General features: G+C 46.9%; 1 protein-coding gene across 8 annotated transcripts in view; it reads right to left on the reverse strand.

Moving 5' to 3' along the window:
• Window positions 1-17,416, reverse strand: part of ARID1B (AT-rich interaction domain 1B) — a 415,788-nt gene that overhangs the window by 95,771 nt on the left and 302,601 nt on the right. For all 8 annotated transcript variants that reach the window (XM_080666163.1, XM_080666164.1, XM_080666158.1 and 5 more), the window contains one exon: window positions 7,788-8,031. In XM_080666163.1, coding sequence (XP_080522289.1) covers window positions 7,788-8,031 — 244 coding nt within the window. The remainder of the gene's footprint in view (window positions 1-7,787; window positions 8,032-17,416) is intronic.

Consider the following 17,416-nt stretch of genomic DNA (forward strand, 5'->3'; position numbering starts at 1 on the left):
CATCCCACGGCTGAGATGAGAGCCACGCTATTCAGTTAACCACAAGTTCAGAGCAGCAGCAGTCTACTCAGCTCAAGAAATGAAGACAATCAGTAAGCAGGGCATCTGAAATGCTTCTTCAGTGAACAGCACAGAAGAATAAAGGGGAAGGGGGCGTGGTCTGCTGGGGTGACCAAGAAACACACCAGTCACCACTGCTCGTCTTATAAGGCACGGAATGTAGCCCTGGTGACACAGACCCTGTATGTCCATGGGCAAAAGACCGAACAAAGGGGATGAAATGAGAGGGTGTAAACTGATCTGCATAACTCAGTTTTAACTAAGAGAGTAGCAAAACCACCGGGAATGGGCATTAGGAGAAAATCCCAATGAGCTCTGATTTCTGAACGTGGGGGAAGGAGAAGCAGAAAACGCTTCATTTGAAGAACCGACGAAAGAAATGCTCATCCCCCAGTGATGAGAAAAACCTGGCTTGGGCCAGGAGGCACCTGCAAAGGGAATAGTAGCGCAGAATCCTGGGCAGCTGCTTCAAACGCAAGGAACCTGCCCGCAGAAACCACAGCACATTCACGGCCCCAGGACTGAGTTTCTACAACCAGGATCCTGGCCTGAATTTTGGGGGGGGGGGGCGCTAATAACTGGTAACAAAGCCATACAGAGCTGCAGAGCACCTCCCTGAAAGACCAAATATACCGTTGCTTTCTTAAGTGCTGCTAGGCACCATTGGAAAAGATCTGCAATTCCTGTTTTCTGTAACACACAAATATTTTACTTTGTAAGGGAAGAAAAATACTGGCTGAAGTGCTCTGGTTGGTAGAACTGCTGAATTGATGTTTTCTGGGCTGCCTCAGATTAAAAACACGGATGTATCAATGGCATTTTGTGTTTGAGGGTTTTTTTCCTGCTCAGCTTGCCAATAAGCAGCATGCATCTTCCTTACAACAAGCTGTTGCAGGATTTCTACTTCGAGAGAAGCCAAAAAAGAGCCCTTGACGAATGTTTTGAAGTAAGATTATCAGGGAGGGTGACTGCAGGCTTTCTGATAAAAAAAGGTATCATTATGTGCAAAGCCACTTTAGATCCTACTAATGTTATCACGGCCGGAAACTGGGTCAGAAGCACTTACACAGAGAAATAACCTCGTAATTTTACCTTGAATTTGATTAAGCAACGACAAATTAAAAGTGGAAGATTTAGTTATGTAGGATGGGTCAGGCTCGATCCCTAAGAGTTCAAAATATCCAGGAGGAGAGATGAAAAGGAGAGAAACCCTGGTTTGCACCCTCCAGTGTTCATTTCATAGGCACTAATCTTGACAAATTAGACCAGGAACCATCATTTCCTCTCTAAACTCCTTCCTGCTCTCTCCAACCTATGACTAGCTCCGAGCTGCAATTCATTTTTCTCTTTCCCATTATAACATCCTTCCAGAATCTGCTTGTCTGAATGTCAAATTCGCATGAAAATCCTTTTTCTGACCAGAATTTCTTGTTGTTTGTATGTGCAGTTACAGCAGCTCCCACCGAAACAACTCAGCTCTCAGCTGCTGAGCGGGAGGGGCTGGTGAGCACCACGCAGGGCGTTCTCAGTGCGCCCCGAAGTTGCCCAAAGAGCTGCTGCCCGTATTGCATCTAATGGGTGCCGCCTTTTTGGACCCGCTCTTTGGGGTCCTAGATCTCCCTGAGGGCGGGACTTCCTGGGGGCTGGTTGGTACGCTGGAGGCGTGCTCACCCAGGACTGAGCTGACGAGGCGTCAGAGAATCCGGCTCAGCATGGAGGACCGATGCCTCCTGAGGGCGAGGACCACCTCTGGCAAAGCGCTCAGAACCTGTGCTCCTTTCAGGACAACAACCCAAGTAACTCGCCAGGGACGAGTCTGCATAACGAGGGGCCCGGAGCCCCAGATGCTGCGCCGGTGGGGAGGCAGATGTGCGGGGTGCGCACGCTGCAGCTGCCGGGACAGGGAGGGGAGGAGGGCTCCTGGAGAAGGAGGATGAACAGAACATGATCAGCCCCTGAACTTCTCTCCCCTAGTCTCTCAGCTCCTGACCCTCGGCCAGTCTGGGGAGGGGGAGAGGGGAGGCAAGGCCTCAAACAGCAGAGCACATAAAACTTAAAAAGGGGGAGTTTTCTTCGCTGGACTTTACTTTTGTCTGTGGAGGGGAGGAGATGTTGTCATTGCTGAGTCTTCTCATCATAAACGCCCAGGGCTGTGCGAGAAAAAGAATGGCCGGGAAAGCAACGTCTTCCGTCGTGACGCTACTGCGAACACCTGACTCTGTACCTTTGGTCCGAACCTATTACTGTATAGGCAGCAGTCCTGCGCTCAGGGAGAGGACAGCACCACCGAGGCCTGGACTTGGCACACACGCTAAAATAAAGAGGGAACCTGTTCAGGGACTCATTAGAATCCCTGGATCTGGCGGACTGTGATGCCCTGTCCTCGGCAGTTTAAACACTGAAAGGTTTCACAGACAGAAATGCTTATCGGGCTCTGAACAGTTAACGTCCGCCCCCCCCCCCCCCCTTATGTTCACCCTTTTTAATATTTCAACACGGTGGCTGCTTACAGAACATGAGGAAATGCTGACACAAGCCTTTGGCCAATAAAACAAAAATAAAAACCATTTCGGCTTGTTTACATTTTTGCTTTGTTAGTAAATGGGAGTGGCTGGCTCTGGCAGCGAGACCAGGGAAAGGAACATGCGCTAAATCTTGCCACGCGGTGCTGCCTCAGCTGCCGCGGTGTGAGGACCATCAGGCCCCAGGAGACCCACGAGACAGTCACGCCCCACCGGTTTATCCTCCTCAACCAAAGACCAGCCCCGGAGGATGCAGCCTGGGAAGCAGCACCAGCACAGTGCGATTTGATTTAAATGTTTGTATCTACGTGCACATTACCAATTAGAGAGAGAGTCATTTCATTTCTTTCTCTAAATGTAAACACATCGGTATAAAGGAGGGAGAAATGAAAACAGTAAGTGAAAAGAGGAAAACGGATAACGGCCTGGGGGGAATGTGTCCTCAGATGCTTGTTTACATGAAACACCCAGGGCTGTGTCCCTGCTCTCTGACTACAGAGAGCGGCAGTGCTGGAGCCCAGCAGTGTGCAAACAAAGGGAGACATCCATGTGGCCGCTCACCACAGACAATCTCCATCCTGCTCTGCAAAGAAGGCAGGAAGGAAGGCCCCGCTGAGCGAGGGACGTGCCAGGCGCGCTGTGCCAGTGTGTCACAGCGGTGTTCCCATGACACTCAGTGTGGTGAGGCAGCGTGACAGGAGGGCACATTTGCAGTGGGTGGAGGGAGGGTTTAACAGGCAAGAAACAGATTCAGCCATTTGGGACGCTGTCCTGGGCTTTGTTTATCTAGCCTGTGATACTTCTCATTAGCTGTCAATCTCATTTACCAGGGCAGAGAGGGAGGAAAATGATCGCTCTTTTTCAGCAAACCCTGGGAAAGCGACACGAGGAAGAACCCCTGCAACATTTTGGCTTCTCCTCGCCCCAGCTATCAGCTACACAGCAGCTGCACATTTTAACAATGACTGGATGGAGACAATGATTGAGAGAGCCAATCTGTGACACATGGAGAGGCAGCGGCAAGATAAGGTGGGAGGTAATGGAGAGAAGTGAGGTCAGAAACACAAGTTAGTTCTGGGAATGAGAGGAGGAAGGACGGGGGAGAAAAGAAAGCAAAAGGCTACGTACAGAAAAATTAAGGGAAATTCCAAACAGATGTTCCCAAAGCAGCAGTTTGCACATCTTGCCCTGGTGGGAAACCAGGCGATTGCTCTCTGACCTTTTTTGTTTTTAAATGTATTTTTACCAGAGGCCCAGTGCACGAAATTTGTGCATGAGGGTGTGTCCCTCTCAGCCCAGCCTGCACCCTCTCCAATCTGGGACCCCTTGAGGGATTGGGCTTAAACGGGCAGTCGGACATCCCTCTCACAATCCAGGACTGCTGGCTCCCAACTGCTCTCCTGCCTGCCTTCCTGATTGCCCCTAACCGCTTCTGCCTGCCAGCCTGATCACCCCTAATCACTCCCCTGCCAGCCTGATGGATGCCTAACTGCTCCCTGCCAGCCTGATTGCCCCTAACTGCCCTCCCCTGCCGGCCTGGTCACCCCTAACTTCCCTCCCCTGCAGGCCTGCTCACCTCTAACTGCCCTCCCCTGCAGGCCTGGTCCTCCCCAACTGCTCTCCCCTGCAGGCCTGGTCACCCCTAACTTCCCCAACTGCTCTCCCCTGCAGGCCTGGTCACCCCTAACTGCCTTCCCCTGCAGGCTTGATCGCCCCCAACTGCCCTCCCCTGCAGGCCTGGGTCCTTCCCAACTGCCCTCCCCTGCTGGCCATCTTGTGGTGGCCATCGTGTGTCCACATGGGGGCAGCCATCTTGTGTGCTGGAGTGATGGTGAATTTGCATATTACTCTTTTATTAGATAGGATTGATTTCAGAGAGGAAGGAAGAGGGAGAGAGAGATAGAAACATCAGTGATGAGAGAGGCATCGATTGGCTGCCTCCTGCACCGCCCTCCCCCCCGCCCCCGACCCTCCACCGGGGATTGAGCCCAAAACCTGGGCATGTACCCTGACCAGAATCAAACCTGGGACCCTTCAGTCCCCAGGCTGACGCTCTATCCACTAAGCCAAACCAGCCAGGGCCTCCCTGACATTTTTATTTCATTGGTACAGACTTGGAAACAAATGACAATGTAGGCTCTGGGCAGCTGGCTTCCCGACACAAGTTTAAAATACAAACTATGCACTTTAAACATATCCAAGGAGGCTGGATGCTCTCCATTGAAAACCTGCTTTTCCAAGAAGTTAGCGAGAACGAGCTCGGTAGGTCCTGCCCTGCAGCGATGAGCAGCAGCCTCGTCTGCGATGAAGCGCAGCCCACCCACCAGCCTGCACCCTGCACACGACACCACCGAGCAGCGGACTCCGACCAACTCCCCCGCTGAGCCACCTCCTCTACAACATGTGGCAGCACGTGTCCCAGTGAGCTCTCCTGTTGGGGTACGTGTTCTGTAGTGCATCAAAATCCAAACGGGAAATTTTAAAGTTTCAAAGACCCCGTCTGGAATAAACCCATAGATAAAAACTATCGGACAGTGAACTACCCATGTCAGCGATTTTAAATGAAAAGCTGTAATGTCTTTATACCTCAGAAATGTCTTCATTTAGGGTTAGGAAAAGTCCTTTGACCCAATTCAAAAAGGAGGAGTGAGTTCCTCTTTTGACAAAAACAGTAAATTTTACATAGAACTTTCCAATGTTTAGGTAGGTGATTCCTCAAAAACCATCTCAATACCAAAATCTGCCTCAGGAATTCTGAAATAGAGAGCAACCACAGCTTTACAAAAGTTAAAAGCAGGCAAGCCCAGGTTTCAATTATCATGAGGACAAATATTTTTGAAAGAAAGGTGACATCAAACTGCCTCCATCAAAATGTATTGAAATTATACCTATTTCCAAAATATGATGATTCTTAGAAACATAACGTAGTCAAACTGCCATTGCCGACGACATGTGCAGCATGGGTGACCGTATGTCCTGACTTGCCCGGAATCTCCCTGGTTTATGCTCGTTGTCTTCCTGCAATTATCAATAGCACCCTTACCTGCTCCAAAGTGTCTCTCTCAGCTTGGATGATAAGTTATATAGTCATTCTAAATACAGTACAATTCTATAAAGCTCAAAACTAAATAAAACTAACAGTATATACTCTACAGAAGTTTGTAATGAAATTCTTGAAAATACCCCAAACCGAAGAGAATGATTAAAAATACAGAGAGAGCACTGAAGGCAGGGAGATGCGCAGGGCTGGGGACAGTGCAGGAACACACGGGCAGATGCGCCACCACTGACAATAAATACCCCAACTCTAAAACTGCAGAGTGGGCTCACGAGCATCCATCCAGTAGTTATGTTTCATAATTAGGATGTTACATGTGTGCATATGTACGTTCATACACACATAAAACATCCCATAATAAAGATTTAAAAAAAAAAGGTGTAGCCCGGGCTGGGTGGCTCCACTGGTTGGAGCGTCATCCTGTACATCACAAGGTTGCCCGTCCCATTCTGGTCAGGGCACATACCTAGACGCAGGTTTGATACCTGGTGGGAGCATGTATAGGAAGCAGCCGATCGATGTTTCTCTCTCACATTGATCTCTCTCTCTCTCTCTCTCTCTCCCCCCCTTACCCTCTCTCTAAATTCAGTAAAATATATTATCGGGTGAAGATTAAAAAAAGTAATTCATAAAAAAGGTATACAATGGTAAAAAGGGGTAAAAACTACCATCCATACTTTCAAGATAATGAACTATCAGAGAATTTATCAGCAGTCCAATATCAATTCTGGTAAGTTAGTAAAAAGTGCTTTCTGGCAGCCATCTACATCATGTCACCAAAATTTACACAGAAAAAAATGGCATCTACTTTGCTGATAAAGGAAAGCTTACTGCTTGGTGGGTCTGAATGAATGAAGTTCAATCGAAGAAAGAAGGATGAGGACGAGGCAAATGACAAACAAATAAACAAATAAATAATCCTGAGCACACAATACAGGAAGCAGAAGATAAAAAACTAGTATGACCACTGAAACAGCTGAATCAAGAGTTAGTTCACTGGAACACAAACGTCTTAGGTCAAAAGAGGCCCGGTGCACGAAATTCGTGCATGGGGGAGGTGTCCCTCAGCCCAGCCTCCACCCTCTCCAATCTGGGATCCCTCTCACAATCCAGAACTGCTGGCTTCCAACTGCTCGCCTGCCTGCCTTCCTGATTGCCCCTAACTGCTTCTGCCTGCCAGCCTGATCACCCCCTAACCACTCCCCTGACAGCCTGATTGATGCCTAACTGCTCTCCTGCCAGCCTGATTGCCCCTAACTGCCCTCCCCTGCAGGCCTGGTGACCCCTAACTGTCCTCCCCTGCAGGCCTGGTCACTTCTAACTGCCTTCCCCTGCAGGCCTGGTTCCCCCCCAACTGCTCTTCCCTGCAGGCCTGGTCGTCCCCAACTGCTCTCCCCTGCAGGCCTGGTTGCCCCCAACTTCCCTCCTCTGCCGGCCTGGTCACCCCTAACTGCCCTCCCCTGCAGGCTTGATCGCCCCCAACTGCCCTCCCTTGTAGGCCTGGTCCCTCCCAACTGCCCTCCCCTGCTGGCCATCTTGTGTCCACATGGGGGCAGCCATCTTATGTGTTGGAGTGATGGTCAATTTGCATATTACTCTTTTATTAGATAGGATTATTAGATAGGATTAGAAGGTAATGTTTGTATCAGTAACAAGGCCTTGGGTGTATGCTGGCAAATTATGACACTGATAAACACTAAATCTATTTTAGAAAATAATTGCCACAGTATAAGTAAAGAGAACCCTAAAAACTAAGGCCAATACTCATCAATAATCTCACCCTTAGTGGCACTTATCAACAGAGATTTTATTTAACAGAATCATTACTAAACATATGCTAAGAGAAAATAAGTAATTTCCTGGCATAGTTTAGGCAAATGTGCAAACTGAAGATATCAGCGTTATTGGTGATTTTATTAAGTGGGTGTTTATATTCATTCGTTGAATACCTTCAGGAACTGGGACTCTCGAACGCTTTGGTGATAATTCACAAAGTTATGCTCCTAATACGTGGTCCCATCACTAGATTTTTCAATAGCAACAAAACAAAACAAAACCCCCAAACGGGATGGGGTGTGCACTGCTCTTGATGAACAGTAGCTGTCTTTCCTTCAGAGTAAAAGCACGATTATTTCGAAAGGGAATACCTGGAATACTTGCAGGAGAAATTGGGCCTGATCGTGACTGGTTGCTTCCTACAGGCGAGCCCACCGGGGAAGGCGACGGGCCCCCGGGGATGCTGGAGAGATGGGGGGATGCGTGTGGAGAGAAAGGCGACTGGGCCGGGTTGCTCTGATCCCCTTGGCTGCTCGTGGAGCCCGATGCACTGACTGCGGAGCTCAGGGCTGCTTCCGTTCCCGTGGGGAGGTCGTCAATGGAGCCTGACAGGTCCTGCGAAAGGAAGACACAGCATGGATTTATAGAGGAACCCGTTCGGACCACCACCTGGTCAAAACCACTTGGAAACCCTAGCCACACCCCTCAGCAATGAGTTTTCCTAGATAACACCCAAAACTCAGAGCATGGCCACTTGTTATTAGAAAACTTTACTCTCGTAAGTTGAACCCATAAGATCTGATCTATCCTAAGAAGTGAGTAAAGTTGTACTCCATAAAACCATCCTACAAGCTTTGCTTTAAGCTGTCAGCTGGACAAACATTTTCAAATGACTCAAAAGAAAAAATCGAAAGAGTGCTATTTTGTGATATATGACAAGTATCTGGAATTCAAATGTCGGTGTCCATAACGTTTCAGTGGCGCACGGCCACGGCCATCCCTGTGCCGGTGGCTGCTCTCAGGCCACGGGGAGAGCAGCTGACACAGAGCATGGCCTGCAAGCGGGAGGGTCCTCCGTCCGGCCCCGCAGCAAGAGCATGTGGGCCCGTTAGAGCGCGCGGATTCCAGCACAGCCTCCCTGCGTGGCCCCCTCCTCAGGGAGGAGGGTGATTCCGGCCCAGTGTGCAGTGACGGGGGTGCAGAGCTTCCCCCAGATGGGACTGACCCCACGCCCACGTCTCCCTGGAAAGCGCCGGTGGGGGCCAGAGAGAATCTCGCTCTCTGAAGGTATCACTAGCCAGGGAGCCCCGGAAGGGAGTGGTGGGCTCCACTTAGAGATGCGCTCTCCAATATCCAATGCGCACCGATAAGTAACAAAGGCTCAATCAGACAAAATCATTTGAGAGGAAATATGCTTTTTGTGTTCTTTTAGAGGAAAAGAATTGGTCAATAACTAGATATAAAACCATTCTCTTCTAGTATACTACATATGGAATTAAACATAGAAAAGACTTAACTTTAAAAAAATCATTAGATTCAATTAAAAAATACTGAAGTTAAGTAATTTTATGCAAATCTTTCTTCATAAAAAAAAATTGTTACTTTGAAATTTTTAAAATTCTCTGCACGACCTAGAAATTCCTTCTTGTCCTCCCTTGAAATTCCACGTTCTGGTTGAGAAAGCGACTCGGGTGGGTGCTCAGAGCGTGCCGCTCAGGCAGCAAAGGCACGAAAGGCATCTCCGCTGTTCACCAGGCCGTCAAGGCAATTCCGAGAGGAACATAAAAGCTGTGGCTTTCTCAGGGCTCACGTGCCATCAGAATTTCAGAGCTGACTAGGCTCAGCGCACAGAGGAGCAGTAAAGAGATATAATTCTGTATTACTGTTACACACACGCGTAACTTTTATATGTAAATTATGGAGAAATGTTCCTGCCCTGCAGACATTAGGGTATCCATATGTATGTATAGCTATCTTACAACACGTTAATAAAAGAAGTTCAACAGTGGTTTAAACTTCCAGCCTCGTTAACAAAGAAGCTGTGTAACTAACACTCCTCTGGAGGACAATTGAGTCAGCAGGGCACCGACTCCATTCTTCTTTTGTAAGTACTAGCAGATCTGCGACGCCGGCACAGAACAGAAGAACAGAGACCGCACTGCACCGCATCTGACCGAGGCACCTTCAAGCTACACTGCTCCCATTTATCCTGCGGGGGAGCTGGCAGGTCAAGTAATTGCAGGGAGGACTCTTCCGGGGGCTGGAGCCCCTACCCCCAGCATTCCTTACACCCTTCCTCTTCATGACGAGTGATGGGGAAGGCGAGTGATGGGGAAGGCAAACACTTCCTGGGCTCATGCACAGTAAATTCAGTATTTTACCATGACAATTTGGTTCGGCAAAATTGGGTTTTCAATATCTGAAATCACTCGGAATACAAAATGCCTTCCAGCACACCAAAAATAATATAACTCCTACTACTAATGGTTCATTTATTTTTTTTAGAAAATCCGTGCCTTAAAAAAGGCTGTTTTACTTTAAAATTTAATTTAAATGAAAGTTTTCTGCAAAGACTTTCCTCCGTAACCATCATCCCTCCACCCTGCCCATGTAAAATTTTCATTCTAACCCAAGTGCCAAGTACAAGAGATTTCACTGTGCTTAGAATGGAATGCCACCGGGAGCAATAGCAATCCTACCAGATTCTGACAAGGGAAACACTTAGGAATTAACAAAGAGCACAAACAGGTATGTCCCTGGTTCAATGCGGTGGGACAGGGTGGGGGACGGCAGGGGCACAGGAATGTACATGGGCACAGAATTTTTAAAGATCTACATGTAAGTAAAAGAGACGTACAGTATTAAGTACAGATTGTATACGCTCCTCCCTAAAAATTAACATTAATACATTATCACTTACTACCTCAAAAGACATCTTTGGTTTTGATGTTATTTGATTTATCTAATAAGTTAGTTTATCCAAGTATAAAGTCAGTCACTGCTGGGAATGTCTGACTACCCTAAAGAACTGGGAATAAGTTAGAAAATTCTACTCCCTTGCTTAATTAAATAAGTGGGCTTTCAAAAAAGCACATCCACTTCAAAATACTCTGCGCTGTGGCATCGTCACGGAGGGAGGACTGCCAAGCTGCACACATGTGGGCACCGCTCAGAGGGCCCCGGGGACCAGGAGCATAAACACTGCATTAGAAACAGGCGCTATTTCAATCCATGAGACCACGCAGGTCTCTCGTTTAAGGGTTTTAATAGGGTACAGTTAATGATTTCTCTTGTGACTTCCCCTGGGGCTGAGGCACAGGTTAAAATGGCAGCCCAATGGTCTTTAGAAAAGTCTCTCATTCATTTTCAGAAGCAGAAATAGCATCCCTTCTCCTTCTTAGAATACTAAGTATGAAATTCAGGCGCGCAGTTTTATTTTTCTCTCTCCAACTAGACCCTACCTTTCTGAAAGGCAGTGACTCTGCGGGAGGTGTGGTGCTAAAGGGACAGACTTGACTGTCGTTGCTGAACGTCACTGAATGACAAGCTTTATAGTCGCTACAGCTGCACACACTACACCAGTAAGCCAGCACGTGTAAATATTTCTTAATATTTACCACAAATGCTCTACTGAAAACTACTGACTTCGCTGTTAAAATTTAGCAATGAATCCTCAGCCCTCTCTTTCCAATGACCATCCCGGAGGCCAAGCACCCAGTCTCATTAGATACTCAATTCTCTAGAAACACACTAGGAAATCACTTCATGCCCCCAACCTTATATTAGAGCTCTCGTTTGCACACGAGACACAAATACACCCTGAAATCGATATTAGAATTGAGCCAACAATTTGACTGACATATATACACAAAAGGAAAAAAAATTCACGATGACTGTTTAATTTCCATGTTTAGAGGCTTCTTTTCAGCACACACCTATGTGTGATAAACAGTGTATTTCAACACCCCCCCCCAAAGTCCCTGATGCTTTCATTGGTCTAAACAGCAAATGACTTAAAAGCTTTGACTTCCTGTCTCAATGAACTAAAAAATTGCAAAGGCACAGAAAAACAGAATTTATGAGGAAAATCTTTTGAAACACCAATTTTTAGGCTTCAAACATCTTCTTTCCAAGATGCTTCATATACCCTACTTTCCATTTAACATGTGCCAATAACCGATATTTAACTCTGTCCCATCTGACAACATGAGCGGCACAGCCTGGAGATGGATGAGGTCACCTGGAAAAATACGCTGGATGTTAATTTAAAAACAGTGATAAATAAGCAAACAATAAAACAAAATAAATAAAAGCAGTCATAAGCGCCATAAAAATATTCATAAGCTCCACAAACGACAATCTCATCTCCAAAGCCAGGGCTAACACAAGGACAATTAATGAGTCACATATTCACTTTACGAGAGGTAGTCATGGACCACTTTTTGGGGAAATGCCCCCACCTGATTCACTCCCATTCTTTCTCAAGCAAACAGTCCATTCCGGGAACTCATTTTAGGAGGACATTTATAGGATAACCAGCTAAAGTGACACTTCACAGAAGAAGAATTCAGAGTGAAGCTTACTCTCATAAGCAAAAATATTATAATGGTTATACTTCCTTTGATTTTTAAAAATCAGCACCTAAAATTAAAAGCGAGCCTCAAAGGTCCTTGGGTTAAATCTCCCTATAGGAAATGTGCTGCCGTTCTAAACTTAGCACTGGTAAACAATGTGAGTATGAAATATGCATCGTGCAGGGAATGTTTTTCCACTGCACGGGCCTCGGGGGGACCCTAAATTATTCTGTTTTGAACTCTGCCCGGGGATTCTCTGCTCTCCCGCTATTAGCCGTCCTGCTGTTACGTAGGCTCGGAAGAACCACACACAGACCCTTTCACACAGTCCGGCAGTCTTGAACTTACATAATTTGGTAAGAACATGTATTTATAGTTTTCTTTTGGTTGTATGGAATGTGGGGTTAAGGTTCACCTGGAAATAACACACCCTCTGCTCACAATGGCCATGACGATGAGCAGGGTCAGGACGGTGTTAGGCAACGACTGTGCTGCCACGGCGTTAGCACCCCCTCAGTACCAGGACAGTAGGTACCCTTCTTACTGAGGAGACTACAGCCTCTGGTTAGCTCCGGGCCATGGTTCCTACCGGCCAAAATGTTCAACTGACGTCACTCACCGCCTTCAGCCAAGCCCCCTCCTGACCACAAGTCAAGACCCAAGTCAGAGCTGAAACACTACAGAAGACTCATGTGTGAGCAGCTGCTGCCTTTACTATCCCAGGAGCAATGGCATTTTAAAGAATACACTTATTAGTACAAATCACAGACCACTGGTGAAATGACAGCTATATGGGGCGGGGCGGGGGGGGGGCTTTGCACCGAGAGGCACCTCAGGCAGGCGCGCCTAGCTAAGGTTTGCAGGTGGAGCCGTGGGATGGTGCTTGGGTAGGAGGAGGAGGAGGTGGGGAAAAAGGCAGAGGGCAGTTTTACACAGAGACTACATTTATACAGCATGTGATCGTGTACACTCCCATGTCCTTCTCTCATCGAGTCTCCATGAAGAGACACACAGCCAGACAGACAAATAAACAGCAGGGATTCTACGATGGGAGTGAGTCGGGGAGTGCTGTGGAGCACGGAGCATGCGTCTTCGCCAGCCCCCACCGGCCCAGCGCTGCCCTCTGACAGGCCCAGAGCAGGAGCGAAGAGGTGCCCTTCGGACAAGGGGTGGGCAGAGGACCGGGGGCAGAGGCAGGAGGACCGATGGCGGGCTCGCCACCTGGGGAGTGAGGAGGCTGGAGGAAGCGCTGAGGCCTCCTGAGGGCAGCCCGAAGGACCTCACATGCTGAGGTCAGGAAGAGGGCTTTCACTTTCGGGACCAGGGAGCCACCAGAAGTCTGAAAGGCAAGCTTTAATAATAGTACCGAGAAGGAGACAATGCAGTGGGCTGCCAAAGAAGAAATGTCAAACATTTAAAAGACAAAAACAAATATGTTTTCAAGTGTGTATGAACACGGAATATTTTTAAAGCTATGTATTTTAAGCATTATATGAAATTTAACAAATAAGCGAACGACGACGACAACAAAAAGGGCCTGAATAACTGTAGGCCAGGTTGAGTAGTAGTGCTTTTAGGCCGCAATCACTTCATGAGTCTCATCGTCTTCCTCCTGCTCATTTCCGTTATATTGGAGAATCAATGAATAAAACGAGGAAGGATATGTACCTTACCCTTAAAACAGCACAATGGTTCACCTGGAAATAACACACCCTCTGCTCACAATGGCCATGACGATGAGCAGGGTCAGGACGGTGTTAGGCAACGACTGTGCCGCCATGGCGTTAGCACCCCCTCAGTACCAGGACAGGAGGTACCCTTCTTACTGAGGAGACTACAGCCTCTGGTTAGCTCCGGGCCATGGTTCCTACCGGCCTAAATGTTCAACTGACGTCACTCACCGCCTTCAGCCAAGCCCCCTCCTGACCACAAGCTCCACAAACGACAATCTCATATCCAAAGCCAGGGCTAACACAAGGACAATTAATGAGTCACATATTCACTTTAAGAGAGGTAAAGTGAAACTAAAAACTAATTATGAGTATACAGTATACAGATTATACTCTTGAACCATCTATTCTACTCCCAAACCCCTGGTGATGACTCCCAAGACATCAGTTACAAAGGGGAAACCAGCGAACGAGCCGAAGGAGGGAGGGTTCATGAGGAGGTGCTTGGCAAATATCAACGCCAGGGAAGGAATGATATGTATGAATAACCCAGGCGCCGTGAAAGCAAACTGACAAACTAACAAGGTGTGTAAATAAGCGAGATTTCGAGTCTGTCTACTGATACCAGTTTTTATTGCTGAAAGTGCATCATAAATCCTTTAACAGAAAAGCAGTGAGCACCACCTTCTGCATCCCTCACGGTAAAAGCACGACTGTTTACCTTAGAAATACAATGCTTAGCACATAGCAATTCTGCAAATAAAACTTAAAAATAAAAAGGCATGAACCCTCAGGAGACATTTATTTCTTCAGTACATAGCAATGAAATCCTTTAAAAACGGTAAGACCTATTGGAATTGCCAATAAATTAGCAAGCTAAAAAATAAAGAAGAAAACAGAAAAGCACACAACTCAGACCGTACTGAGTCTACATGGAATAAAGGGAAGTTTTATTTGTAGACAGAAACTTAGTTATTTGACATTTTCCCCAGTCACATAAACTGTATAAACAAACATACTTGTTCTACAGCCTTCACTGGATTTTTAAAAACTTTTCATTTTGAAATGACTTTAAACTTACACCAAGTGGCAAAAACAGCACTGTTTCTACATGGGAACATTTTCAAACCAACCATGGCACACCAATCAGAACTATGAAACTGACTTCGGCACAATCTATGACTGCAACTGCAGATAATTCCTATTTTACCAGTTTCCAGCCATGTCTTTTTTCTGTTCCAGGACAGCACATGACATTTATTCACCATGCCTCCTTCGTCTCCTCTAATCTGCAACCATTTCTCACCTATTTCCAAGCCTCCCTCCAAGTACTTGTCAGGTATTTTGTTGAATGTCCTTCAATCTGTGTTTGTTTAGTGTTTTCTCAGGATTAGGCTAGGCCAGTGGTCGGCAAACTGCGGCTCGCGAGCCACATGCGGCTCTTTGGCCCCTTGAGTGTGGCTCTTCCACAAAATACCACAGCCTGGGCGAGTCTATTTTGAAGAAGTGGCGTTAGAAGAAGTTTAAGTTTTAAAAATTTGGCTCTCAAAAGAAATTTCAATCGTTGTACTGTTGGTATTTGGCTCTGTTGACTAATGAGTTTGCCGACCACTGGGCTAGGCTTACAGATTTTGGGGAAAACAGCCCAGGAGTGAAGTTTCCTTACAAAGCAGCACATCAGGGTATGACATCAACATGATTTATCAGGTGATGTTGACTTTGGTCACTTAGTTAAGGTGTGCCTGTCAGGTCTCTCCACTGCCAGGCTACTCTTGGTCCCTGCCCCTGCTCCATTCATGAGAAAGCAGTCACCAAGCTACTCTTCTTCCCTGTCCCTGCTCCTACTCCATTCATGAGAAATCAGTCACCAAGCTACTCTTCTTCCCTGTCCCTGCTCCTACTCCATTCATGAGAAAGCAGTCACCAAGCTACTCTTCTTCCCTGTCCCTGCTCCTACTCCATTCATGAGAAAGCAGTCACCAAGCTACTCTTCTTCCCTGTCCCTGCTCCTACTCCATTCATGAGAAAGCAGTCACCAAGCTACTCTTCATCCCTGCTCCTACTCCATTCATGAGAAAGGACTCTCCAAGCTACTCTTTGTCCCTGCCCCTGCTCCATTCATGAGAAAGGACTCACCAAGCTACTCTTCTTCCCTGTCCCTGCTCCATTCATGAGAAAGCAGTCACCAAGCTACTCTTCTTCCCTGTCCCTGCTCCATTCATGAGAAAGGACTCACCAAGTCCCGCTCACACCCAAGGGAGGGAATTAAGCTCCACCTCCTGGAGGGGGATTATCAAAGAGCTTGTGAATGAAAACCATCCATTAAAACCACCAGTAATTAGTAAATATTTGGGGGAAATATACAAAGCCATGTATGTATCCTGTTTGTCCTTGAATTTTAGTTTTATCTGTAGGTCTTGCCCGCAGCATTACTGTTGTTCAAATGTTGATTTTCCTACTCCATTTCTCCTACTTTATTTAGAATTCTTCTTCAAGGAAAAGCTGTCCTGTCTCCATTCACGTTTATACAATCAAGACAATTATTTCTCTTACATGCATTTTTGTGTGCAATTTAAGTTCCTTTATAAGATGATTAGTAGATACTCTTATCAACACTAAATGACAGTGGTACTTCCAACTGAGATTTCATGATTATAAAATATTGGAGAGAAGAAGATACGTACTTCATATGTACACAGCTGGTGGAAAAATTTAGTATGGCCACTTCGAGCAATAATCTGTAAGCATCTTATAAAGCTGAGATGCATTCACGCATGACCCAGAAGGTCCACTCCTAGGTTACCCTTGGACACATGTACATAAGGAGAGATAAAGCACAGAAGCACCGTTTCAGTACTGTAATAGCAAAACATTGGAGGGAATCTAATTTTCCAGCACTATAAAATATCTACAGATGTATTCAGAAAATGGGATACTATACAGCAGTGAAAGTGAATGAGCTAGAACTGAAAGTATCGATATGAATCTCATAAACAATATTGAAAGAAAACAAACAAAAAAACCAATGCAGCAATATGCAATTCATTGAGGAAAGAAGGCAAAAGACAGCATCATATCCACATGGTTGTGTAAATTCAAAAAGTCTAGAGCAGCGGCAGTAAGCAAAGTTCAAATGAGACAAGAGAGTGGGTCCCGCTGTGGATCAGAAGGGGGTTGAGAAATACGAGAGAGCAGGGAGGATAAGTTCATGGTCTTCATGACCTGCCTGACATCCAACAAGCCACCAGGGCACCTCCAACGGGAGCCACCTGGTCTCACCTGAAGAGAACCTCTGCCCTGCTCACTCCTCAAAGCCCTGCTTCCCTCCAGGGCCAGCTTTGACACCTGGGCGAGGTCTTCCCGGACTCAGACCGCCAGAATGAGCCCCAGGTCACGTTCACGTGCCACAGAACGTCTCATGTTGAGTTTAATGAATCGGTCGCATCTGCCACAGTGCAAACGCTGGGGGAAGACGACTGACATTCAGTCGCCAGCTTTGCCACTTATTAACGGGCCGTGGGAGACATACTTAACCTTTCCGTGTTTCTCCTTCCTCATCTATGAACCGGGAAACACTAGTGCCTGCTGAGAAGAGCTGTTGTGCGAGTGAAATGAGAAATTCTAAGTAAAGGGACCAGCGCAGCAAGATTTCCGTAAGTGCGAGCTATTTTCACTATTAACCACGAGGGAGAGGCTGGGGGACAGGGAGCCCAAACAGCGTGTAAGGGGGGACACAGGGCAGGAAAGCAGAGGTTT

Source organism: Plecotus auritus, assembly GCF_963455305.1.
Source record: "Plecotus auritus genome assembly, chromosome: 4".
In the NCBI taxonomy this organism is placed as follows: domain Eukaryota; kingdom Metazoa; phylum Chordata; class Mammalia; order Chiroptera; family Vespertilionidae; genus Plecotus; species Plecotus auritus.